Below are 26,478 nucleotides of genomic sequence, written 5' to 3'. Positions count from 1 at the left end.
TCCCATGACAAAAACTTTTATGTTATATCAGATATGACAGGAGTCATCCAGAAGACATGAAAGGTTATTTTAATGCCAGATAAATATTTCCAATGCATAAAATCTTCTCTTCTTCATCTTTGCAAATGTTATTCAAAGCCTGCAAATTATAAAGCATGCTGATGGCAGGGCGGCTTAGTCTGATCAAAGATAGAATACAGTTTACAGTATTTTTCTGACTTCTAGTCTCAGCAAGCAGACAAACTACATTACTTACTCAGAAGTGTAAATAAAAGTCCCTCATACTTATATATCTTCAAGTTGGTGAATATGCTTCAGAAGGAAATTGAAGGACTTGCATAGGTGCTGGAAATGGTGAAGCTGGGGGTGCTGCTGCAACCACTGGCTTGAAATGGTTTCCATTATATACAGAGTTTACAGTTTGATACATTTAAATGACTTAGACAATACATAACCCACCAATGAGAGAAATGCCTAAATAGATATATTTGTTTAAAAATGAGGTTAAATCCTGGAATGTAAAAGACGACTGTTTTTAATGTTATGCTGATCAAAATATTTGGCATATAGGGCCTGATCCAGAAACCTACCTCTATGGGAGTCTTTCCCTTAACTTCAGTGGCTTTTGGATCAAGCCTTTATTCATGATTACTAACTAAAATTATGACTATGTACTTTCATTGATGTGTTCAAGCCTGCAGGCTTGTGCGGGAAATGGAAATGAAAAATACATGGAGAGGAAAGTGGTAATGCTGCACTTTACTGAGCACCTGTAAAGAGAAGCTTCTGCATAATAAGAGTAATTGTGGATTTTTATATACACATGCCATATACATGGAGCTGACATTTATTTGATAAATTGCAGGATCATGTGATAAACACATTTCATGCTCTTTTGACTGATTCATGTGTCCTCATCTTACTAATCCCTCTCCCTGGAACTAAATCTAAAATACAGTTTGACTCATGGTTACTAATGCATATGGATTTATACATGGAAGAATATGAAAAATAGTCTCGTGAACATTTTAAACACTCTAAAACATTCCTAAAATACGTGTCTTGTAATGTGATACACAGGACACAATCCCGCAATGTATTGAGTCAGGGAGTTTTAAGTGACTTGTCCAGCATGTCTTGGGATCTTTGTGTGAGATGCAGAAATAGAATCTAATTGTATGAGGTGGCATTCAGCTGCCTTAACCATCAAACCTTCCTTTCTCTTCCTGTGATTGACTGCCTCACTCACTGTACACCTTTCAACTTCTGCAACAAAGTACAGACTCATTCACTACATAACATTAATTCATTCCCTGGGTGCTGTCTATCCTGTGCAGTGAATAAGGAGAGTCCTGTGGCCTGGGCATGGGAGGGAGAGCGTGAAAAACACATGAGAGATTCCCTGCTCTCCCTTCTGGTGCCTGATGTCATAGTTTTCCCTAGTACTAGAAAAAGCAGTTGCAGGAAAAGTCCTATTAAGTTCCTGCAGCCCTAGGATGGGGCACATTCCATCTGGTCAACCTATAGGAGCTATGTGGGTGCAGTGCTGATGGAATTTTCAGACTATACTACTACTAGCCTCTAACAGGTCTTTACTGGGCATATATAAATTGCAGCGACTTGATAACTTGGGTAAAGTAGGGTGAATTTTCACAACGATGGCAAAAGGCACAGTGCTGACACCCTGGGTCCTCTGCTAAATGTTAAGCCCCTGTCAAAAGTATGGAGCTGCTAGAACTTCACAATGAAATATCTGTAAGAAATATGTAACATATTTCTACCTTGTCTTGTTCTTGGAAATGGCTGAACTATTTTTTGCTGAAATTTTAAAAATAAATAAATTAGCCTGAAGCAGCTACCTAGGAGAGCAAATTTTCAGCCTTAACAGTTAGGTTGTCAAAGTTTTATAAGCAACTGAAAACAAAAAGAGTGGAAAATGTTAGGTAACCAACAACCTGTTGTTATACAATATTGTGGTCACACAGTGGCAAGGCTATAGTTAAGGTTGTGTCAATTTTCTGTTTTCAGAGGAGGCTTGAGCAAAAAAAGCCGCTAAAAATAGCAAGCAACTACAACTCAGGTAGCATTCTGGATGTTTCCTGAGGCAGTGAGCAAATTGTAGGTACCAAGAAGATAATCCAGAGGTGTTTGATTCTTGCTAAGACTGTGACTAGCCCAAAGCTAATAATATCTTAATGGACTGAGACTGGGAAGAGTAAGGGTAAAACCTTCATGGATTCAGTTGTGTCCTGGTGGCTTTACAAACTCTTAGACTGGCTTCCATAACTGAGTTAATAAAGAATCACATTTGTGTAATGGATAGCATTTTTACTGAGCACAGCTATCCTTGAGAGGTTGCCTGCAGTATCCCCTGGAGTAAGATTTAGGTTCATATTAAATCCAATGAATCGTAGCAGCTACTGCAATATGAGGCAGTGATTATGACAGTCTCACTTTTTGGTGTTACAGAATGATATGGACAACTCACATAAATGGAATAAAGTTAAATTCTAGAGGTGGTTGGGAATTTTCGATTGGAATTATTTTCTGACATAATGTGTCGTTTTTGCAAAAATTACATGTTCTGTGGGAAATCTCAATTTCCCCCCAACATTTTTGATTTTCAATCAGAAAAATTGAAATCAAATACTTTGTTTTAAGTTGGTTTGACCTGAAGTGGAATTTTTCATTTAATTGAACTTATCTGAAAAGTTGCATTTCTTATCTGTTAAACTGAAAAACACTAAACGGCATTCCCCTAGTGCATTGACCTGTGAGAGTAATAATTTGGGCCCCCATTGTCTCCGATGAGCCAGGTTCCCTGGAGGACTACATCTCCCACAATGCAATGTGGACGCAGCTGCAAATGCAGTTTAATGTTTAACAAAACAAAATGAAACATTCTGGTATGTCAAAATGTTTCATTTTGATAAAAAATGTTGAAACTAAAGTTTCTGATTTTTCTGAATAGAAATAGTTTTAGAATTTCAGTTCTGCAACAAAATTGGAAAATTTCAACTTTTTGTCCAATTTCAGGCCAAAAAACAAATATTGAAATGTTAGCATTTCCTATGGGATGGAAATTCCAAATTTTGTTCACCTCTACTAAGTTCCATTGACTGAAGTTTATACAAGAAAGTCACACAGAACAATTGAATGGACATCTAGCTTTAGAACCCTAGCCTTCATTTATTAGAAGCTCTCATTCATGTAAAATGAATGAAATTCCTTCACTTCTTTTGTGTATTGGTGCACAGATGTAGCCCATTCTTAATTATTGTGCAATATTATAGATTTTTGCAGTCTATTGGCTCAAACTTTTATGCTGCTCATATTACCAATGTATTCTTTAGAGCCAGAATCTTGTCAAACTTTAAGCAATATCAGATCTGGGTAAAAAATGTGTGCCTTGTGCCTATCTCTTGTACTTATGGATGGGGAAGAGTTTTGAGAGAAATCCAAAGTTCCAAACCTCTGCCTTCCTGTTGCCTTGAATATCTGCTTTCTGTATGCATCTGTGTGTTATGCAAGTCATCTCATCAGAGTGCTTTGTTTTTGAGATGTTGTTAGAGTATATCCATGGTAATGCATAATAAATCAGAATTAATTAACTTTACAAAATTTTCATTTGTTTATTAAAACAGTCTTGCTATTTATGCTTTTTGGATTTCACTTAAAATGATAAAAATTAAAGAGGCTGATGCATTTCAAGTGGCAAGCTCAAAATGAATAAATGCGCTTATCTAATAGGTTCTTTGTAAGGATAATTTCTAATTTTTCTAGGAATGTGTAGTCTGAAAACCAAGAAATCAAGTCCTTTATTTGCAGTTTTTCTTGACAAATACTAATGCTGTAAATTATACAGCTGTTCTTCCCCTTTATGGATTTTGTAGTACTCAGAGCGATTTATAGGTCCAGAGTGCAGCTGCTGAAAGTCATTTATTCTCAGTTCTGCATTAAATCTATCATATACAAATGCATTAACATTCAGTACAGAGCTCAAGGGCTTAAGACCTTTTTTTCCCTCAGAGTTGCTGTCCTGAAAATGTTTGCAAGGTATGCAGAAAACATTTTAAAAAAGATTAAACTGATATATTAAAAAGGAAGCCATTCTTAGTGTTTCTTCTTGGTGAATATTTGAAACCAGCTCATTTTGCAATATGGGCTGAACAACCAAGACAAAAATTTCCTGTCAACATTAACAAATTGGGAATGCTAGTAAGCTTGTTTTGATGAATTACAATTTCAGTTTAGTTTGCTTGTGTGCCACCTTTAATGTATGTCATCTGTGTACATATGTTCACATTTCATAAATTTAATATCTCTGCAATTTCTTTAGGATCATGTGTCTGTCCATGAAAGAGAGAGTGCAGCTCTGATTCAGTTTATTTAACTATACAGAAGTTTATTAATATAAAAACAGGACCTATGCTTATATGAAATATTTGGGAAGTATAAAAAAAGCGTATGTCAAGTTACATACATTGTCATTATAATTGTAATTACGACTTGACAAGAAAACCAGAGGCAAGGGGGCACAGCTATTTCTCAAATCAGAGTCGTCCCTTGGTGGGTGCAGGACCTGGGACAAATCAGCCTTCCAGCTAGTCTCCTTGCCATCTGCCCGGTGCACCTGTCCACCTGGCCGCTGCCCACCTCCTCCTTACACAGAGTTGGAGTATAAACTTAGGTGTGCTACTTAAACTATCTGTACCCCCGTTTCTCCATTTGTATAATCTCAGAAGTTCTATGAAGCTTTGAGATCTTTATCATAGAAATATAGTGCTGGAAGGGATCTCAAAGTCATCAAATCCAGCCCTCTGTGCTGTGGCAGGACTAGGTAAAACTAGAGCAGCACTGATAGGTGTTTAAACCTTGTTTAAAAATTTCCAGTGATGGGGATTCCACAGCCTCCCTTGGAACCCTATTCCAGATCATAATTACCCTTAGACTTAGAAAGCTTTTCCTAATATCTAACTTTAAATCTCTCCTGCTGCAGATTAAGCCCATTACTACTTGTCTTACCTTCAGCGGACATGAAGAACAATTGATCACAGTCCTGTTTATAATAGCCTGTAATTTATGTGAAAACCATTATCGGGTCCCCCCTCGGTTTTCTTTTCTTCAGACTAAACATGCCCAGTTTTTGTAGTTTTCCTCTTAGGTCGGGTTTTCTAAAGCTTGTATCATTTTTGTTGCTCTCTTCTGGACTCACTCCAATATGTCCACACCTTTCCTAAAGTGTGGTGCCCAGAACTGGACACATTGCCTCTGATCTCTACATAGAACGCTCCTGCTAATACAGTCCGTAATGATATTGGCCTTTTTAGTAGCTGCATCACTTTGACTCATTCAGTTTGTGATCCGCTATAACCTCAGATCCTTTCCAGCAGTACTACCATACAGATATTCTCCATTTTGTAGTTTTGAATTTGATTTTTTTTTCCTTCATAAGTGAAGTATTCTTCACTTGTCTTTATTGAATTTGATCTTGTCGAATTGATACTAATTCTCTAGTTTGTCAAGGTCATTTGGAATTCTAATGCTGTTATCCAAAGTGCTAGCAATCCCTCCCCTCTTGGTGTCATCTGAAAATTTGGTAAGCATACTCTCCACTCCATTATCAAGTCATTAATGAAAATATGAATAGTGTCAGACGCAGGACTTACCCCTGCAGGACCCCAATAAATATGCCCTCTCAGTTTGACAGCTATTAGTTGAATATGGTCTTTCAATCAGTTGTGCACCCACCTTTTAGTAACTCCATCTGGACCACGTTTCCCTAGTTTGCTCATGAGAATGTCGTGTGGGACAGTCTGAAAAGCCTCACTAAATTCAACAGATATCACATCTATTGCTCTCCCTATCCCCATCCACTAGGCCAGTAACTCTGTCAAAGAAGGAAATTAAGTTGGTTTGTGATGATTTGTTTTTGACAAATCCATGCTGGCTATTCCTTATAACCCTGTTACCCTCCAGGTGCTTTTAAATTGTTTAATAATTTGTTTCAGTATCTTTCCAGGTACTGATGTTAGGCTGACTGTTCTTTAATTCCCTGGCTCCTCTTTGTTCTCCTCTTTAAAAATAGGTACTCAGTTTGTACATCTCCAGTAATGTGGGACTTCACCCGACTTGAATACATCTAGTTTATCTAAATATTCCTTTGCCTGTTCTTTCCCTAATTTGGCTTTCATTCCTTCCCTCTTTTTGTTAATATTGATTGAGTTCAGTATCTGTTCTCCATTAACCTTTTTAGTGAAGACTGAAGCAAAATAGACTTTAAACATGACAGCTTTCTATGATAGGCAAATATAGAGTGCTATTATTGTTAAATTTGTTCTAAGAGATGCTTTGGTGTCTTCCGTGGCCCTTACCTTTCCCTTTTTCCATCCTCTTGTCCCTCTCTCCCCCTCATTCGTTTGTTTTAATGTTTTGCTCGGTTGGCTCATTCTCTTGCATAGGTACCATACCATACCAGTTGTGCAAAAGAACTGATTGTTTTGGTTCATTAGAAATTTTGAAAAATATGAAGTGTTTTGGGTTGATTCAAAGATGAAATTTTTGAAGGCTTTTGGTGAATCAAAATGTCAGAAATTAATTTGGGGATGAACAAAATGAGTAAATATTAAAATATTAAATATAGTGGAAGGAAAAATTGAAACAAAGTTGTTTTGAACTAAGAAAAGTTAAAACAAAGCATTTCATTTTGTGGGGGATTTTTTTTAAACCTTTTTTTTTAACAGAAAAAATTGGTGAAATTGACATAAATTTGAGAAATGTTTTGGTCCATCTGAATGTGAATTTCTTACCAAAATAAGTTTTTGGTCAAAAAATGTCACCAGCTCTAATATAATGCTAATCTCCAGATTGCCTTGATATAGAACAGAAAAACTATTCTTTACATGCCTGCATTTTTGTGTTCTAAACTATCATTGTTCCTGTCTAGCCGCATTGTTCTTCTGTTTTATATTTATTTGGAAATAGCAGCAGATTTCAGAAGCCTCAGACTTTGTCGTTGTATTTTTCAAGGTCCAGGGTGTTAGATCACTACTTTGTGAGGCTGCCAGTTGCAACTATTATTTTACCCAATATAGAAAACTCTCCTCACTCATCACTTTCAGCAATTGAATTATGAAGCATTCTAACTGGACTGTGAAAATGCTTTTTAAGAGTTGTGGTAGTGACTCAGTAAAAAGTTAGAAAAAATAATACCAGTACAGCTATTTCTACAGAACACATCTTGTTGGGGGATATGGGCTATTGCTCTGACAATATCAAACACTGAAAATAAGGTCCTGTACAGGCAAAGACTTATCTATTAGGAGTAGGCCATTGACTACAATGGTACTACTCATAGGGTTGAATCCTGGCCATATTACAGTCAATAGAAGCTTCACTATTGATTTCAATGGGGCAAGGTTTCACTCATATTTTCTAAAGACAAGTATAGGTGTAAGTCTTTATTGGATCCAGGCCCTTATTCATGATAACACTGAATTTGGAAAATCATGGTAATACTTTAGATATGCAACTTATAGGACATTTGTCATCAAAATGTAACAAAAAGAAACTGACAACAGAAGGCTACCAATAAATCTGATCTTTCTGAAATTGTGCGTACACATACATTTTTGTATAAGCTAGCAAACAGGCTGTTTGAATTTTAGAGTTCCAATCACTTTTTAATCATGTTCATTTGTCTTAAATTTATATGTTTCTATTATACCACATTCCTGGAGAAGTCTGGAAACTTTCCAGGAGCCAAAATAATTGAAAATATTTTTATGATTAAGATAAGTCAGTTTTGAAAATGAAGTGATTGCTTGGACTCAGTGAGAAAAGATATGGTGAATCTTTAATAATAAATTAGAGATCAAATCTTTTGGCTCAGGATCCTGATTTAGAACACCTTAAACTTTGGGATTGTTTGGATCTGTGATCTGGTTTTGGCTCAATATAATTTTGGAGGTCACTTGCAATATTTGAATCGAAATATAGGTACACACAAGCCCAAAGTTCAGAGGAGCCTGGATGTTGTTTTTATTTTGGTCCATTTCTATCAAAAATAGAATCACAACAGAAGGTTAATGCAATAATTTAGAAATATAAACAAATCTATCCATGAGGTTAAAGTCCACAGGAAATTTATCAATAGTGTTTGGCCACTGAAGAGACTGGGTCTTTGAAGTTGCTGTAGAAGCACCAAAAATAGAGCTTTCCCCTCTCCTCTGCAAAGTCCACACGCTCCTGTCCAGTGGATTTGATTGACGATTTGATAAATCCAGCTCAGAAACAAAGGCAGACATTTCTTGTTGTGTTTTTTTAATTCATTTCATGGATGAAATTAACTGGATTTGAACCAGGTTTCCTGTGTCTGTGGTGCCAGGTCTGTGCCTAGACGGGACAAATGTAATGGCTACTGTCTCTGGATTTAGATCAATAAAATTCACAGAAGTTCTAGAGGTTTTAGAGGAAGTTTGGCTTCTGATCTGTGAAAAAATTCTCTATCTCTTTAAGATCCTTCATATCCAACAAACATCCATTCCTCACAATCTTTCTGTATCTTAACCCTTGAGATTTTCCAGTTCCCCCACCTGTTCTTTCTATTCCCCATCTCCTCACAGAGATTATCCACTCTGTCATCTTTCTTCCCCTCCTTTAAAAAATGAATTATGTGATAGAGTTCTTAAGTTTTTGTATCTTAAAATGTGCTTTTGAACATCTGTTTAAGTGAATCCATCCATACTGGATTAACACATTAGCTGGTTGCTTCTGCTGAAGTGATACCAGTGAAACAGTTAAAAAAAGTTATTTTAACTGCCATCACTGGAGTTTCTTCCAAATTCTTCCCTCAGGAGGTGTAGGGGTGAAGTTTTCCCTCCTTCTGCTATGGAGGCCAAACCTCCTACTTCCACCAAAGAGGCTACAAAGTGCTATATTAACAGGCCATCTTCATGGAGTCCTCAGGTCTGATCTGTACTGTCTTATGGTCCCCTGCTATTCTTTGGTGACTGACTCTGCTCTTTAAAGAAGGGATCTTTTGGTGAAGTGGGGCTACAGGGAAGTCTCAAGGAGCTAAAGGGAGAAGGAGGGAACAGTGTGCACCAAGTAAACCCCTTCTCAGCGAGCCCCTCCCACTCTCAGATCTCCAGTTCAATAGGGAACAAGAGTATTTACCGTTGTTGTTTGGTGTGCCTAGAAATACCTTCCACAAGATGCTATGTGGGGAGACAGTGCCACAGAGATTCTGCATGGATCTCAGAAGGATGATTAGATCATAAGAAATAATAAATTATTGTAAAAGCTTTAAAATAATTCTTGGTGTTAAAAGCTTCCTCTTCTGGCACCTATCCTGCTGGTGTTTCTGTAAGTGTTGCCATTTCTCATTCATTTTTTCAAGGACCAATCATATACTTCCAAGTTCTACTGTGACTGCTGCAGCTTTGCTTTCCATAACTCTGTGAGGTGCACACACAAGTGTTCCCATTTCTGTCAATCTGTTGCCATGATTGGTTGTTCATATTTAGTCTTACATTGGATTCTAAACAGTCTTGATCACCACACGATTATGTCAAGTTCAGACCTCTTTACTTTCAATGGTGGACATTAACTTGACAGTTCTGACATGTTAATGATTAATAGACCAGTGATTCCTGACAATGAAGACTGGATTCTCTTTTTATACCGAAACAAATGCTATATTTGGCTTAAAAGATAACGTGGTGTTTAAATTACACAGGTCAGCTTGTATGCAGTGTTGTAGCTGTTGGTCCGAGGATATCAGAGAGACAAGGTGGGTGAGTAACATCTTTTATTGTCCTAACTTTTGTTGGAGAGAGACATGGACTGAACAGACACTGGATTTATGGCTTATTACAACAATCTATAACCCACTAAACCCTACCGTTCCAGCTTTTTCCCCCTCTTATGAATGGAGAGGCATTCAAGGGTCACTTTACCTTGAACGATCCCCTTTGAAATATGTGTTAACTACTTTTGCCAAATAATCTGTTCCACCTTGTATTTAGCTGTGATGCTCTGAGTACATTTCCCAGACCTGAAGAAGAGCTCTGTGTAATCTTGACAGCTTCTCTCTCTCATCAATAGAAGTTGGTGCAATAAAATATATTACCTCCTAGTCTCTCTAATATGTAAACTTAACACTAAAAGGTCCAAATGCAGAGCTGACTACAGATTCTGAGCAGTTGGCTACTACAGCCCTTCAGTGTTCCAGAAATCCAAACCGAGTTAAGAATTAAACACTGAAATGTTGACAAAAGTAGATAGGGTTAACAATATAATGTCATAAAATGCCCTGCCTTTTAGAAAACTTAGAAATGTCTTACTGAAGCAATGGGGAAATTTGGGCATTACGTTGTGCATGGATTGTGCTAAGATGTTAAAAAGGAAGCCCTGGGCAGTGCATTAGTTAGGGAAGGGTATAAAAGGATTGGAGGCTCTAGGACCCTGGATAAGGATGTAGATCATCCTGGTATCAGGAGCTGCATGTGGGTGCACATTAATAATGAATTATTGATGAGTCTTAAAAGCAGCTAGTCAGTTAGTTCCAATCAGAATATAAAAGGAGTTGGAGCCTTGTTTAATCTATCTGTCTAAGGCTCCTAACAGTTGTATCTGAGTATCATTATTTTTATTATTCCTTCCTCTTGTTCTTGCTATTTTTCCCTCACTCCATCTTAAAAGAGAAAATTGTGTTCTTATGAATATCTAGCTTTTATATAGCATGTTTTATAACTAGATTTGAAAGCACTTTCATCCACCTTTTACAGATGGGAAAATAAGTTACAGAGAGGTGAAGTGACTTTCCCAAAGTCACCAACAAGTAATAGCAGAACTGAGACTAGAGCCCACGTCTTTTGAGTCCAAGTCCAGTGCTTCTCTACTAGATCTCACTGCCTCCCCCTTTATTCTGCTTTTCTTCCTTTTGATGAATTCATCTAGTTTTCCTGTGTATCTCAGTCTTCCTCCCTCCCTTCCTCCATCCCATGTTGCTTCAGAGCTCTTTCCTTTGCTCCTGATCTTAACCAGTGACAATTTCTTCTGCAGCTGCTCAAGGTCACAGTAGGTTTTTGAGTTTAAGGACCTTTCTTCTGCTGGGTGAAGCAGGGGATTTGTAATTCCCTGGGATACACCTGCTCCCTCTCTAACTGTGTTGGTATGTGACAGTGTGTCTACAGTAGGAAAAAAGACGTGTTTTTAACATATGTTAGGTAACATGTTAACTAGTGTGTGTTCACATTCTATTGTACAAAATGCAAGTTGTAGTTCTAACCCGTATAAGCTGGTTAACACGAACCCTCATTTCACCCTGGCTAATGAGTGTTAAAACTACATTTGCCTTTTAACACATTTTAATTAACATAAATTAGCTGACTATACACATTTAAAATACTTTCCCCGCTTCCTCTAGTGAAGACAAGCCTTGAGAGGGTGAGAATTTTGCTGCAAGCTGGCTCAGTTTGAGCACCAGTGATGTTTCACTGCTTTGATGCATTTGCTATGGATAAAAATCCAGATGTGGCATCCTAATTTCCTTTTATATCCTAATCTGATAATTGACTTAATTAAACTTCCAGAATATTTAATATTCTGCATTTTTCTATCTTAGTGGGAGATAAATTAAATGAAAAGAAATACTTGGAGGTTTACCAAAGTAGTCTTTAAGATGCCTGATTACTAACTTTCAACTATGTTTTTAAACTGCTTTTAAAATCTGAAAAGATACAGCAAGATTTCTGTGAGCTAACTATTTCACTCCCACTTAGTCAGATGTGGAGAAAGCAGGAGCGCCCCTCCTTGTTGTTTTAAATTTTAAAATTCTAGCTTCCTGCCATACAACACCATTGGAGAAGACAGCTAGTCTCTATGATAAAAGCATTAGCTTCACGACACAGGAAATGCTCTTCTATTTTCATACAGTGACAATGAAGTCCAGAAGCTCTCTTCTTCTGTCAAAAAAGAGAGGAAAATAATGAAGTGAGAAAATCCTGTTTGATAGCCTAAATATTTTTGCTCTTCATTTTGTAAAGGCTTCAAACGGTATTTTTTAACTGTTTTTAAACCAAGGAATCTCTCTCACTTCCTCTACCCAACCCCCTGTTGCCCTGTCCATACTAGCAGCAGGAATGCTGTGTTGCCAAGCAGGGCTCACCCAAAAACTACTAAGTAGAGTTTCCTAATGCAATTCTGCTTTGCATGAGTTTAACACTGTTTCACTGACCAGTATGGATAGGAAAGCTTTTAAAAAAATAGCAACATAGAAACAGTACTACAGACAGAAACAGTATTCAGGAAATAGGGATAGGGATGGATTTTTTAAAGATGTTTTAGGTACCTAAAGAGGCACCTAAAGTGCTTATTGGGATTATTAAAATTGTATCAGCAAGTGAAATCAAAGGGATTTAAGTGTCTAAGCTGTGTCTGAGAGTCCTTCCTAAGTACCTACCTGCCTTTTTAGGTGCCTAACTGCCTTTGAAGATTTGGTCCTACCTCTACTTTCTGAATATAGTTGGGTTATTGGTCCTCTTAGTGCAAACAGATCTGCTACAGTTTTGTTTGACTTCATTGGGATTCTTCATAGGACTAAGGATTTACTTAAGTGGATTTGTTTTTAGTATCACAGTCATAGTCCATTTGTGAAAGCAAACGATGTTATAGCCATATCTTTGTTTGAACATTGTTTCTCACACTTTTAAAACTGTTTGTGTGGATGTTGCTTCTGTATATTGGATGGGTTTAAATGTGTGGTTGGTACTTGTGTATAATATCTGCACCTTCTTCCTGAAGTCAATAAAGAGCTTGGGAGAGAGGAGAGGTAAGTTAAGTCTTAAGTATGCAAAAACATTGTTTTCCAAAAGTAGAGCAGCAAACGTCCCCTGAAACCTGAAAAAGTTTAGGAGTGGGATGCTGACAAGGAACAGGCAGGTTTTGTAATGTTTTTTTTATTTTAATTGAGAGGCTCTATCTTCCAAACCCTATAGGTCATATTGTAATCTGGTCTTGCCTAGTTCAGAGAAATGTGAGTATTTGGTGATGCTTTAAAGATAGTTGCAGGTGACTTTGGAATAAGCTATTCAAAATGTTAACTTTTAAAACAGTATCCAAATTAATTTGCAAATATTACTTTATTTATATGATGATTTTACAAGTTAAACATCTCTGTACATGTCACTAAAATCCAACCCATCAGTTTGGTCCAGTTCCTTAACTTCTTGTTCTGTTCATATTAGCGTTCCAAGAAGGTACTTCCCTAGGTTGTACTAAGACATGAAATGAAAGTATCTTGATTTTGACAAGTTTCCTGTCTGCATATGCCAAATGTTTACTTCCATAAATGTAAGGTGTCATGGGTTACTTAACATAAGTGAATAGGATTATGGTATAGGTCAGTTTAGGCTATGTCATTGTAACCATATTTGTGCTTAATATAGTTGGTGCTTAATGAGTGTGTGTGTGTGCACGTGCATGAGCGCTAACCAGCATATATTGGTCAAGAAGGGAAAACTAACTATTAATATAATTTTAAACTGTGGGTTAAAAAAATACCAGTGTAAAGCAATATTATTTTTTAAATTGCAAATTCTGGATTTATCTCTCTATTCACTTTTCCCCTCTCTAATAATCACGTTGAGTGTTCTACATCTGGAAACTCCCATACTTTTTAGAGGGTGGGGTCAGCTTGATCCAGTGGATAAAATATTTGACTGGGAGAGACAAGACCTGAGTTCTAGTCCCAGTTATGCCTCTGATCTGCTTGGACAAGTCGGTTCTGTCTCTGTGGCCCTGTTTCCCTTCCCAGCTTTGTCTGTCTTATCTGCTTACACTGTAAGAGCCAGATTTTTAAAGGTATTTTGGCATCTAAAGATGGAGATAGACACCTAATGGGACTTTCAGAAGAGCCAATCTCCATCTTTAGATGCCTAAATACCTTTAAAAATCTACCTTGGAGTAAGAACTGTCTCTCATATTGTTTTTGTATAGTGTACTGGTCTCAGCTGGAATCCCTAGGTGCTACTGTAACAAAAATAATAATGAAAGGTAAAATATGTAGGCGCAGAGTATTATATCCAGTGTTACCAAGTGACTAGAGGGAGGTTCTGTGTTGTGTCCTCCAAATGGTCTTAAAGATTATTAAAGTTTTAGAGTGATAAAAAGTAATTGATAATATTAAGATAGGAAGCAAGTGAATACTTCCTGAGGAAACAGCATATTATAATAATTAGGGAAGTGGGCAAATGACAAAGGGTATTCTGTGTCTCAAGCATGCATATAGACCTAATGAAAGAGAATATATATTTAATAGAGTACAGCTGCAGGAAAAAATTAAGAAAGGGACATAAAGGAAAAAGTCAGTGGTGATGGAGTCACAGTGTATGCATTATGTAAAAAAGCAAATGATGTTCTAAGATACATAACTAAGGCAACTGCATTTAACTCAGAGACAATGACTGAATTAGAAAATACTTCATCTGAAATGTTATGAAGACATTGAATTTGCTCCATAAAGGAAATTAAAATCTTAGACTCTAACTTTATTTTGGGGGTGACATGTGGAAAAGGCTGAAGAAGCTATATATAGCTAAGTTCAAAAAGAGGAGAACATTCAGAAGTAACATACAAATATATTTATGTGGCAACCACACAGCAATCTGTGAATGAACTTTGTTTACCTTAGTAAAATTTATGGGCAAGGACTAAACATAAGGAGACTTAGGGTATGAATCAACAAAAGTACTTTGGAGCCTATGTCCCATTTTGGGGGCACTTAAGTCCTGTGTTTAGGTATCACCATGATCCATAAAACTCTCACTCGTCTGCATCCTAACCTGTAGGTGCCTGAACTCCCTCAGCTTCTGGGAGGTGCACAGGGACATATCTCCTTCCTGAGCATGCCTCATGATAGGTGTCTGGATGCCTAAGCCTCAGAGAAATTCACGTTTGGCGGCCTAAGCTGTGTGTGTGTATGGGGTTGATTCCAGTAGGTGGCCCCTGAGCATGTCTACTGAATTGAACCACTCAGGAAAGTTCACACAAAATCATCAGAGGGAGGAGGTTCTCTCTTATAACCTTTATGCTCAGTCAGAATGTGGGAAACCCCCATTTCAGGTCCCCCTCTCTTCCAGGGGAGAAGGGATTTGAATGGGGATCTGCCACCTCTCAGGTGAGTTCCATGGCCACTAGGCTATGGAATAGTCTAACATGGGACTCCCTCAATCTCTTCTATTGAAATTATTCCACTTTAATTAAACAATGGGATACTTAAAAATTAATTGGGCCAGAGAAAGAGTTAGAATGACTCAATAGTCTAGTGTTTAGGGTACTCACCTGAGAGGTAGCAGATCCCTCTTCAGATCCTTCGAGGGGACTTGAATTGGGGTCTCCCACATTCTGGGTGAGTACCTTATCCAATAGGGTAAAGGTTTAAGGAAGGTCCCCCAGTTGGTTTGTTGCACACTGATTTCCCGCAGTTTGTGGATCACTAGCAAAGCAAGGTGCTTTCATGTAACCCAGACTTAGGTATCTTTATCTGAGAGAGGAATAGGGTTTACAACATGCCATTCTGGTCAGCATTTCCTGTTGGCTAGCTTAGGCTTTCAGTCCTAGTGTGCTGAATGTATGGACTGCATTCTTATGTACCGGTCTCTCCTTTTTCATTGTATCAGGAGCCTACGCACCTAACTCAGGCTTTGTGGATCAGTGTTAGTCCTGAGATTTTCTAGGTGCCACAACACTGAGCGTTGCAATGCCCAGGTCGTTGCATGGATCCCATATGTGGAGAGTGGATATTGAGAAGAGATTTTTAGTTCAGAGAATAATTGGGATATGGAACAGGTTGATAGAGGCTATAACTGAAGATCAAAGAATTTAATTGTGGAATAGGTGAATATTTAGAAACTTTGAGCATTTCTGAATAAACCTGCATATAGGTGGCAGTGATAACACAGCTCACTATAAAACCCTAAAAATATCTGTGCTACCCCTAGAGCTTCATGTTCTTGGATGTTTAGTTCCAGAAGCTGAAGCTTCCTCAGAGAGCTGGTATACTGCCCCTGAGTCAAATATAAGTTGCCTGCTCACTGGATTTGAGATGGGCTATATGTATTTATATAACATGCCAAGGGTTGAGCTTATTGTTAAGCATGATTGCCTTTTTATGGTTGTTGATTTCACTAGTCATACCTACTTAAATCCTGGAGTCCTTACTGAGGCACAAATCTCGAAATTTGCCATGAGAAGGCCTTAAGGATTTGGCTTGATACAAGAGCATGATTCAATTAATCCAAAGTGAGAAATACTTAGGAGTAGTAAAAATCCAGCTAACTGGAGTGTTGGATTGGATTGACTTAACATTACTCCAGGCTCTCTGACCCTCTGCACATAGCATAAATCAGGAGAATTCTGTAATGACATACTGTCATAAATAGATAGGTAAGGTAAAGGTTAAGTTTCTTTTACCTGGAAAGGGTAACCAAACACCTGACCAGAGGACCAATCAGAGAACTGGATTGTTTAAAGTCAGGGGCGGGAATTTGTATACTCAGGGTCTTTTTTGTTTTCTCGGCTGTGAGTAAACAAGGTTTCCTCCTAACTCCTTCTTATTTCAAATATTATACCAAAAGTCTGTGAGTACAAAGGAACCCCAAAGCAATTCGGCTATGAGGAGCTTTGGGTTGTACGAATAGATGTGGATGGCTGTGTCTTTTGTTGTTTTCTCGGCTGTGAGTTAACAAGCTTCCTCCTAACTGCATCTTATCTCCAAGTGTCTCCTACACATCTGTGAGTACAAAGGAACCCCAAAGAATTCGCTAAGAGGAGCTTTGGGTTGTATTACATGTCATGTGGCACTTGGTTGGACTGGTTTAAATGGCTATCTTTTAAATCAGAACCTTTTCTCATATTTGGCTTAATAAGCAAGAGCCTGTATTGAGTTCTTAATGAAAGATTATTGTTTACTTTTTCTTCTTTCTTTTGACTCTTTTAGAACGGTGGATTTCTTTCCTAGTGAGGCCAGAGGGGGAGGAAAAGCCCAAACTCTCGTTCTCCGCCTTCCGTGACTTTCCAGGGCGGAAAGGCTAAGGAGAAAGGGGGAGGGGGGAATTTCTTGTGTGAGCTGTACTAGGGTAACATATCCTAGCCTCGGGGAAGCTAGATTCGCTTCTCACGGTTTTGTTTCAGGAGATGAAGCGTAGCACTTGCACACCGCTAACCCAGAAAAGGGGGGGAAGCGGGAGAGGCAAGGGAGAAAGAGACCCAGGCGCTCTGGGTCTTGGGGGTTCCAAGAAGGGTTTCGGGACACCAAGGAAAAGGGGAGGATCGGCCTATAAATCGGACCTGGTGGGGCAGGCAAATATCCCGCTGTGTGATTTGGGGAGGTCAAGGTAAGCCCCCAGATTTTGGACGCAAAAGTCCAGGTTTGGGACAGGACCAGATTGTGGACGCTAAAGTTCAGGTCTGGGACTGGGAGGCAATATTACCACACATACAGTTTTGGGCATGTGGTTATAGGGAAAGGTAAAATAATGAACTATTTGAATTTAGGCCTTGTCTACACTACAGGGGAAATTTGATCTAAGCTATGCAATTTGAGTTACGTGAATAGTGTAACTCAAATTGATGTTGCTTAGACCTACTTACTATGGGGTCCACACTACGCGATGTTGATGGGAGATGCTCTCTCGTTGATTCCCCTTACTCTTCTTGATCTAGTGGAGTACAGGAATCGATGGGACAGCGATCTGCAGTTGATTTAGTGGATCTTCACTAGACCCGCTAAATCAACTGCCGATGCATCGATTGTCGCTTGTTGATTCCCCAGTAAGTGTAGACAAGTCCTTAGTAACTTTATTGGATACCTACAGAGTCAGAGCCTTTGCTTTCCAATCCTTTTCATAAAGCTTGTTTTATATATATATAAATAAAATAATATTCTTGGCTGTATAGTCACCAGACACCTTGCTAAGACACAACAAGGTGCAGATGAATGCTAGGGTGGGATTATGTTGTATGAAAGAACCCAGCTCTGTAATGTGGGATTTCATTTATACAATGGCTTACTGATGATTAAAAAGACATATTACACAATAGTTCAATTTATCCTAAGTAAATGATCAATGAGGGATGCAGTGATCTGCTTCTGTTTAAGGCTTCCTCTGTGTTGCTTTGCCCCTGAGTCTTCCAAATTATCCTGAGGAAGATCTGGTTTGGTGGTCCCCCAGGCCTCCACAAAAATATAGGCTCTGTTTATTCAATACTGAAAGTGCTATTTTCCAGCCATCAGCTGATGGGGAAAGAAATGGCTACTGCATTTTTTTTTTTATATAATACATTTAGATGCAATGCCAGTGGAAGGGCTCTATCACTAGGCAGGGCTTCTCCTCAGCTTGTCAAGGACTCACTGCTGCCCCCACAGTCTTTTTTAGGCAGTTTTATTGTCCAGACTTAAACTGTTCCTCAACTCTCCTTTTACATCTCAGATTTTTGCTGCCTCCCCTCCCCGGGGAGTCTGAGGGTCCTGCTTCTTTTGTGTTCTGTGGCTTTGTCTCTCATTCGGTCACTCTTTGACCCCTTATAGCTCCAGGTGCAGCCCCGTCCCCTAAATTAGACCAACTGGGAGCACTTGTTCTGGCATAGGGACATTGGACCTCCTTCAGTTTATGGGGCCAGCCTCCCTGTGACAGGTCCTTATTGATTTCAATTGACTTTCAGGCAGTCAGCAACTTCCTTCTAATTTTCCCACTCATTCTTGTGTCTTTCACTTCACTCTTCTGCCCAAAGTTTGAAGGAACCGAGGCTGGAAGCAGGGGCTTCAACTATTCTAAAAATCCTGATTTTTTTTTTCCTGTTCCTCCTCTTTCCCTCAGTTTAATTTGTGCTTTCATCTAAATTTCATCTTATTTTAAAAATAAGTAATAAAAGTGCTACAAAAGAAAGTTATAGTAAATCAATCTTTGGTGAAATTTAAGTCACTGTTTCCTTTAGAAAATGTAGTACAGAATGGTATAATTTGGTTCTACATTACTTGTCAATTTTAGTGTGCTTTAAAAACTCTTCTTTTCCTGGCAGGATTTGAAATCTAGCAATCAACGAGATGAAATTGCAGCAGCACGTGCTTCTCTGAAGGAAAATTCGTCTCTTCTACATTCAATTTGTTCAGCTTGTTTGGAACATTCAGATGTTGCATCCCTTATAGCCAGCAAGGACTCAATTTGCAATGAAATACAGAGCGCTCTCAATGTCATTTCTAATGCTTCTCAAGGAATTAGAAATCAAAAGGTTCATCCTACGTCTCATTCAGCTATGCTAGGAAGTGCACTTGATGAGCTTGAGGTAGGTATATATGTAAACATGTACCAACTGGAGAATGAATTAATTTATTTTAAATGAAGGTAGTGCTTGCTAAAGTGACATTTGAAGCATTAGTAACTGAAGTTCTGTTTATTCAGTGTGGACAATATTAATGCAAACTTTCCCATAAGGTGCATCAGCCCTGACCTTGGTGGGACCACTTCCCACAGATAAGGTGGTAGTTAGGTTTCCAAGCCTGTTTAGTTTCCCGATTCTCGAACACTGCCAAAAAGGGTGCTAATTAGTTCTTGTTGAGTTGCTGATGGAAGGGGTGGACACACACAGGACAGAAACTGGAATAAGCTCATTTTATAAATGCCACTAACCAGTTATCAGGTAAAAACAATTTTGGTTATCACTGGCCTGAGCTGGATTTTAACCAGTGTGTTGGAATAAAAGATTCTGTCCTAATGCCATCACATATGATTCACATAATTGAAGTTTAGGATTTGAATTATGCTCTTTTTCTGTCATTGTCATTTATGTGACAACCAGTGACAAAGTCGTTAAATTAATATTTTTTATTGGACCAACTTCCGTTGGTGAAAGAGACATGCTTTTGAGCCACACAGAGATCATCCTGGGACCAACACAGCTACAACGACGCTGCAAACTGTTTAATAAACAGACACATGATTCATATGTTTAGACAAAAATTGTGTTTCTGTTTTCAGCAGTTAAGAATATATTTGAGGAAAGTCGCATCTTTCTCTTCTCCCAAACAAGTCTTAATCATCTGAATGAGGTTTCCCCTTTGCATGTGTGACTCTGACCTGATCTATTTGACATTAGGAGACCAGATTTCTAGTTCCGGCTCTGCCACTGGTCTACTGATTGATGTTGGACAAGTCCCTTCTCCTCTTTGTGCCTCAGTATACCTAAATGGGGCGTGATGATACTGACTTCCTTTGTAAAGCACTTTGAGGTATAATAGAAGTAATGTTGTTAGTATTCCTTCTGGTGCTTGAATTTACCCTCTGCACACTTTTTCTCTCTAGTAAAGAGTCACTAGCTCTGCATTATGAGCTTGATCCTGCAAGGTGCCCTCAATTCCCATAATGTTAACAGGAATGCTCCAACTTGCACAGTTTGGCTCTAATTCTGCAGCCAGAATGACAAGAACACTGTTCTGTGTTATTTTGTTATCAGGAGATAGGGATGACTTCTGAATGGGTTACAGACCCTTCCTGTCTAACACTGAAGTATCCCAGCACCACTGTATGTCTGAGTTCTGCTGGTCCAGTGAGCTGCATTAGAGAGATGCTGCATAATATAAGAGAATGGCTTTAATGGTAGAGGCCGCAGAATGATCTGATTAGTAATATCACTAGATGCCACTGAACCACGCAGTATGTGTTGGAAGTAATTGCTCTCCCTTTAGTCTTTTCTGTACTGGGGAAATTTTAAAAAATATTCTCACCAGTATTACTATTAAGCTAAATCTATACTATCAACTAGTGATGTGATTCCCCTGCTCGTATACACATACCTGGGGGAGTTCTCATTGAACTAACACGAGGATGCATATATGAGCAATGGAGGATGAATTCAAACTGGAACAGGTTCAGAGACGGGCTACTAGGATGATCCGAGGAATGGAAAATCTGCCTTATGAAAGGAGACTCAAAGAGCTTGGCTTGTTTAGCCTGGCCAAAAGAAGGCTCCGGGGGGATATGCTTGCTCTATATAAATATATCAGGGGGATTAACGTTAGGGAGGGAGAGGAATTATTTAAGTTTAGTACTAATGTAGGCACAAGGACGAATGGGTACAAACTGGATATTAGGAAGTTTAGACTTGAAATTAGACGAAGGTTTCTAACCATTAGGGGAGTGAAGTTCTGGAACAGCCTTCCGAGGGAAGTAGTGGGGGCAAAAGACTTATCTGGCTTTAAGACTAAGCTTGATAAGTATATGGAGGGGATGTTATGATGGGATAGTTTAATTTGGGCAATTGATTTTGGATTATCGGCAGATAAGTCTGCTCAATGGTCTGTGAGGGGATGTTGGATGGGATGGGAACTGAGTTACTGCAGAGAATTCTTTCTTGGGTGCTGGCTGGTGAGTCTTGCCCACATGCTCAGGGTTTAGCTGATCGCCATATTTGGGGTCGGGAAGGAATTTTCCTCCAGGGCGGATTGGCAGAGGCCCTGGAGGTTTTTCGCCTTCCTCTGCAGCGTGGGGCATGGGTCGCTTGCTGGTGGATTCTCTGCAGCTTGAGGTCTTCAAATCACAATTTTGAGGATTTCAATAACTCAGTCATGGGTTAGGGGTTGTTATAAATGTGTATGGGTAGGGTTTTGAGGCCTGCCTTGTGCAGGAGGTCAGACTAGATGATCATATTGGTCCCTTCTGACCTATGAGTCTATGAATTACACCCCTAGCTCATCGTGTAGCTGTAATCTTAGTTGAGCTGCTAATACTGGTGAAAGTCCTAATGTAGACAGGACTTATTTGGCTGGACCATGCTAAATTAATCTCTTCTTCAGCAGGCATAAGTGATTTAGTGCTAAAAATACTGGGAATTACCAGTTTGCCTAAACTGGGCTCCCAATGTTGCTAACACTGATTCAGCAAAACCAGTGTTATATCACTGATGGTAATGTTTTTTCCCCCCTAAAATTCTCTAGTGAAGACAGGTTGTATATGCAAATATGTATATGACATCACACAATCTCTATTGACTGTGAAATCCATATCATGTTTCAGTTTTACTGTTTACTGTTGCTACATTTGTTGCTTTTTAAAACCTAGAGAACAATGGTAATTGTTACAAGATCAGAAATGCTCCTTTTTGTTGAATTTATTTTTAGTTAGAAATATAAGAATATAGAAGCTCAAACTACTGTTAAATATATTTTTTTCATTTACTTGTATTTTTTTTTTTTACTGACCACAAATGGGAGCTGAGGCTGTATGAGCTAGATAAAGCAAAATACATTGAGAATTTGCCATTTTAATGATTTTACAAATTTAAGGGTTGCGCTTTATTTACATAACGTTGAGTATGGTAAGAACCCAAAGTAACCTTTGCTCTGTCCTGCTCTTGCAAATACAGGGCTGTGAAACAAATTGATGTAGTAAATAATCTGTCGGAAGGCAAACCTCATTAAATTTTATCATGTGGAAATGTATCAAGGAGTTTATGCAACAAGTATTATCCAAGAGTTTTGCAATATCTTTCACCCTTACATGCAACTGGCAGTCTGAAAGTAAACAGAGATTTAGTTGAGCAAAACACAGGTAGAATTAGAACATTTTACCTCCTAAATTCTTGTATATCAAGAATTCCACAATAAACACCATAGAATTCCTATGACATTCATAATTAAACATAGACTAATAACATTTAATTCTTAATAATTGCTAGGGTTGTCAAGTGATTTAAAAAATCGATAAAAATGATTGAATTGTGCTGTTAACAATAGAATACCACTTATTTTAAATATGTTTGGATATTTACTAAATTTTCAAGTATATTAATTTCAATTACAACACAGAATACATAGTGTACAGTGCTCACTCTATATTTTTTATTACAAATATTTGCAGTGTAAAAAACCAAAAACATGTATTTTTCAATTCAGCTCATACAAGTACTTTAGTGCAATCTCTTTATCATGAAAATTGATCTTACAAATGTAGAATTATGTACAAAACCCCCTGGATTTAAAAATAAAACAATGTAAAATATTAGTGTCTACAAGTCCACTCAGGCCTACATCTTGGTCAGCCAATCACTCAGACAAACAAGGTTGGTTACAATTTGCAGGACATAATGCTGCCTGCTTCTTATTTACAATGTCACCTGAAAATGAGAACAGGCATTTGCATGGCACTGTTGTGGCTGACGTTGCCAGATACTTATGTGCCAGATGCACTAAAAATTCATATATCCCTTCATGCGTCAACCACCATTCCAGAGGACATGCTGATGACGGGTTCTGCTCGATAACGATCCAAAGCAGTATGGACTGACATATGTTCATTTTCATTATCTGAGTCAGATGCCACCAGCAGATGGTTGATTTTCTTTTTTGGTTATTCGGGTTCTGTAGTTTCCACATCAGAGTGTTTCTCTTTTAAGACTTCTGAAAGCGTGCTGCACACCTCATCCCTCTCAGATTTTGGATGGGACTCCAGATTCTTAAACCTTGGGTCGAGTGCTGTAGCTATTTTTAGAAATCTCACATTGGTACCGATGCATTTTGTTAAACCTGCTATGAAAGTGTTCTTAAAACGAACATGTGCTGGGTCATCATCCAGGACTGCTATAACGTGAAATATATGCAGAATGTGGATAAAACAGAGCAGGAGACATACAATTATCCCTCCAAGGAGTACAGTAACAAATTTAATTGATAAATTATTTTTTTAACGAGGATCTGTATGGAAGCATGTCCTCTGGGATGGTGACTGAAGCATGAAGGAGCATACAAATGTTTAGCATATCTGGCATTTAAATACCTTGCAACACCAGCTACAAGAGTGTCATGCAAACGCTTATTCTCACTTTCAGGTGACATTGTAAGTAAGAAGCAGGGAGCAGTATCTCCCATCAATGTCAACAAACTTGTTTGTCTTAGTGATTGGCAGAATAAGTAGGACTGAGTGGACTTGTAGGCTCTAAAGTTTACATTGTTTTGTTTTTGAGTACAGTTATGTAACCAAAAAAAATCTGCATCTGTAAGTTACACTTTCACTCTAAAGAGATTGCACTTCAGTAATAATATGAGGTGAATTGAAAAATACTTTCTTTTGTTTATCATTTTTACAGTCTAAATATTTGTAATAAAAAAATAAAGGGAGCACTGTGAACTTTGTACTCTGTGTTGTAATTAAAATTAATATTGAAAATGTAGAAGAACATCCAAAAATATTGAATAAATTTCAATTGGTATTCTGTTGTTGTAAGTGCAATTAATCATGGTTAATTTTTCTGAGTTAATTGCATGAGATAACGGCAATTAATTGACAGCCCTAATAATTACATGTTGAAAACGATATTAAAAGAACATGCAGGGCCAGATTCTTCAATGCCTTCTCAGGGCCTTTGCATTACCAGGTTGTAGGGGAGCTCACAGCTGTTGCAGAGCCACTATGTCTGTTTCCTGAGCCAGCCTCATCACCCACCACCTGTCCTCAGCATATAGGGTGTGTCCAGAGTGCACTGCAACTGGCATGGAGTATCTTAGAAACCACACCTAGGTGGCAAAAATGAGAGAAGCCCAAAGGCTGCTTGAATGTACACCAGGGCTCAGAATGGCACAAATTTGCTCAGAACCTCAGGGTGCTATAGCCAGCTTTCACATTGCTCCAATCTTTCTTCTGGATAGAACAGAAGCTCAATGAAGCAGAGAATTTGGACCTAACCATCCAATTTAAATACTCATTTTCTTTTGAAACTTGTTTTGCTTACTGCTCACTGTATTAATTCAGTGGCAGAAAGACATTCAGGCAAGGCACATTAGCAAATCTGTACTGTAGTGGCTCAATTGGTCTACTTTTGTAGGTTCTGGTTTGTTTATGTTGACTCTTCTACCTGCCACTAACTCTGAATTGATCAGGGTAAAAACAGTCCATTATGTATCTTTTGTCTTACACCTGGGAAATATTGCCTGTTGTTTTGAGCTTCTCTACACTGTTGAAGAAAGCATACATATCTGATTAAATTATTGGAAGAATTAAAACCACAACCAGAATCCTTTGAGTGAGTCACTTCTTTTGTTTAGTATCAGGGGGTAGCCGTGTTAGTCTGTATCCACAAAAACAACAAGGATTCCAGTGGCACCTTAAAGACTAACAGCTTTATTTGGGCATAAGTTTTCATGGGTAAAACCCCCCACTTCTTCAGATGCATCCCAATATTTCAATTCTTGATTTATAAGTGAATGTTGTAGCCATTCATTCATGTATGATATGGATCATCCGATCATTTAGATATCGTTACATAACCGGAACTTAAGAGGTCTGCTGTGAGAAAGAATCCCTTCTGTTTCCCCCATACTTTGAAGTTGGCTCTATTGGTTTACTCTGTGAGCAAGTTGTCAGGCCATTCTGCAGCTTAGCCTCTGTCAGTGCACTGGAGAAAGTAGCAATGCCAGCAGTAGCAATGTTTTCTCTGTGTCCAGCCATCTCAGGTCTGAAGCCCATTTAGGAATCAGGATGTTATAGGAGGAGAGAGATTGCAGTTGGCAGATAAACACCTGGAACCAGTATCTGCAAACCACTCCATGGGGTGGTACCTCTCTGAAACTGTTTAGTTTCAGTGATTGACTTCAATCACCTCCCAGAGTAATTCCTGTGGGAGCTATGATAACCCCTCCTGCATGGAGTAGAACACAATCATAAATAAACCATTCACACACAGTGTAATACAATATGGTCCCTAAATACATTGCATGCAATTGTATTATTTGTCACAGTGGGCACCCAACATTCCCCTTAAGACAGTAGGAGACGTGGGTGCTTATTGCTCCTGAAAATCAGGTCACTTTTATTTAAGTGCCTTGGTTTAGGCACTGAAGTTTGAAAAATATTTACATTACTTATTATAATTAAGAAAATGATCAAGTAGCATAGAAGCAGTATTGTCAGAAGTGCCATGTCATAAACTCTATGTTGCAAAGAATTAACTAGACCTCCCTTGACTATATCACACTACCTTTTTTCATAAATACAGAAATACTTCTCCAGTTTAAACACCTTTGCCTTCTTGAGGCCTCTGTGGGATTGTACATTTGCATGCACAAACAATATAAGGAAACTGCAGCACTCAACGAGATTAGTTTCTGTTTTTGACTTTTTGTCATCTTTTGGCTACGGTGGTGCTGACTGTTATCCATACTTAGAAGAGCCATAGAAGATTTGCACTTAGCTGAATAAATGCTTTGAATACTTAGGCACAGGAGCCAGCAAACAGACCTGCTAACAGGGGAGTTTCAGTGGGAGTTCTGTTGGAGGAGCAGGTTTTTGTAGTTTGTGGATTGTATTGTGGAGTTTGTGTGTGAGTGAGTGTGTGTGAAGGCTGCTAGGGGCCGTGTGCTGGGAGGGAGGCTGAGCCCTGAGCTGGGGGTGGGGCTTACCTGATTAGGGGTCCTATATAAGTAGCCAG

General features: G+C 38.5%; 1 protein-coding gene across 1 annotated transcript in view; it reads left to right on the top strand.

The window, feature by feature from the left end:
* CTNNA3 (catenin alpha 3) overlaps nucleotides 1-26,478 on the top strand; it is a 927,714-nt gene that overhangs the window by 181,385 nt on the left and 719,851 nt on the right. The window contains exon 6 of the mRNA XM_032795284.1: nucleotides 19,084-19,347. Within this exon, the coding sequence (XP_032651175.1) occupies nucleotides 19,084-19,347 (264 nt within the window). The remainder of the gene's footprint in view (nucleotides 1-19,083; nucleotides 19,348-26,478) is intronic.

Source organism: Chelonoidis abingdonii, chromosome 15 (assembly GCF_003597395.2).
Source record: "Chelonoidis abingdonii isolate Lonesome George chromosome 15, CheloAbing_2.0, whole genome shotgun sequence".
In the NCBI taxonomy this organism is placed as follows: domain Eukaryota; kingdom Metazoa; phylum Chordata; order Testudines; family Testudinidae; genus Chelonoidis; species Chelonoidis abingdonii.
This window is presented reverse-complemented; position numbering and strand designations above follow the sequence as displayed.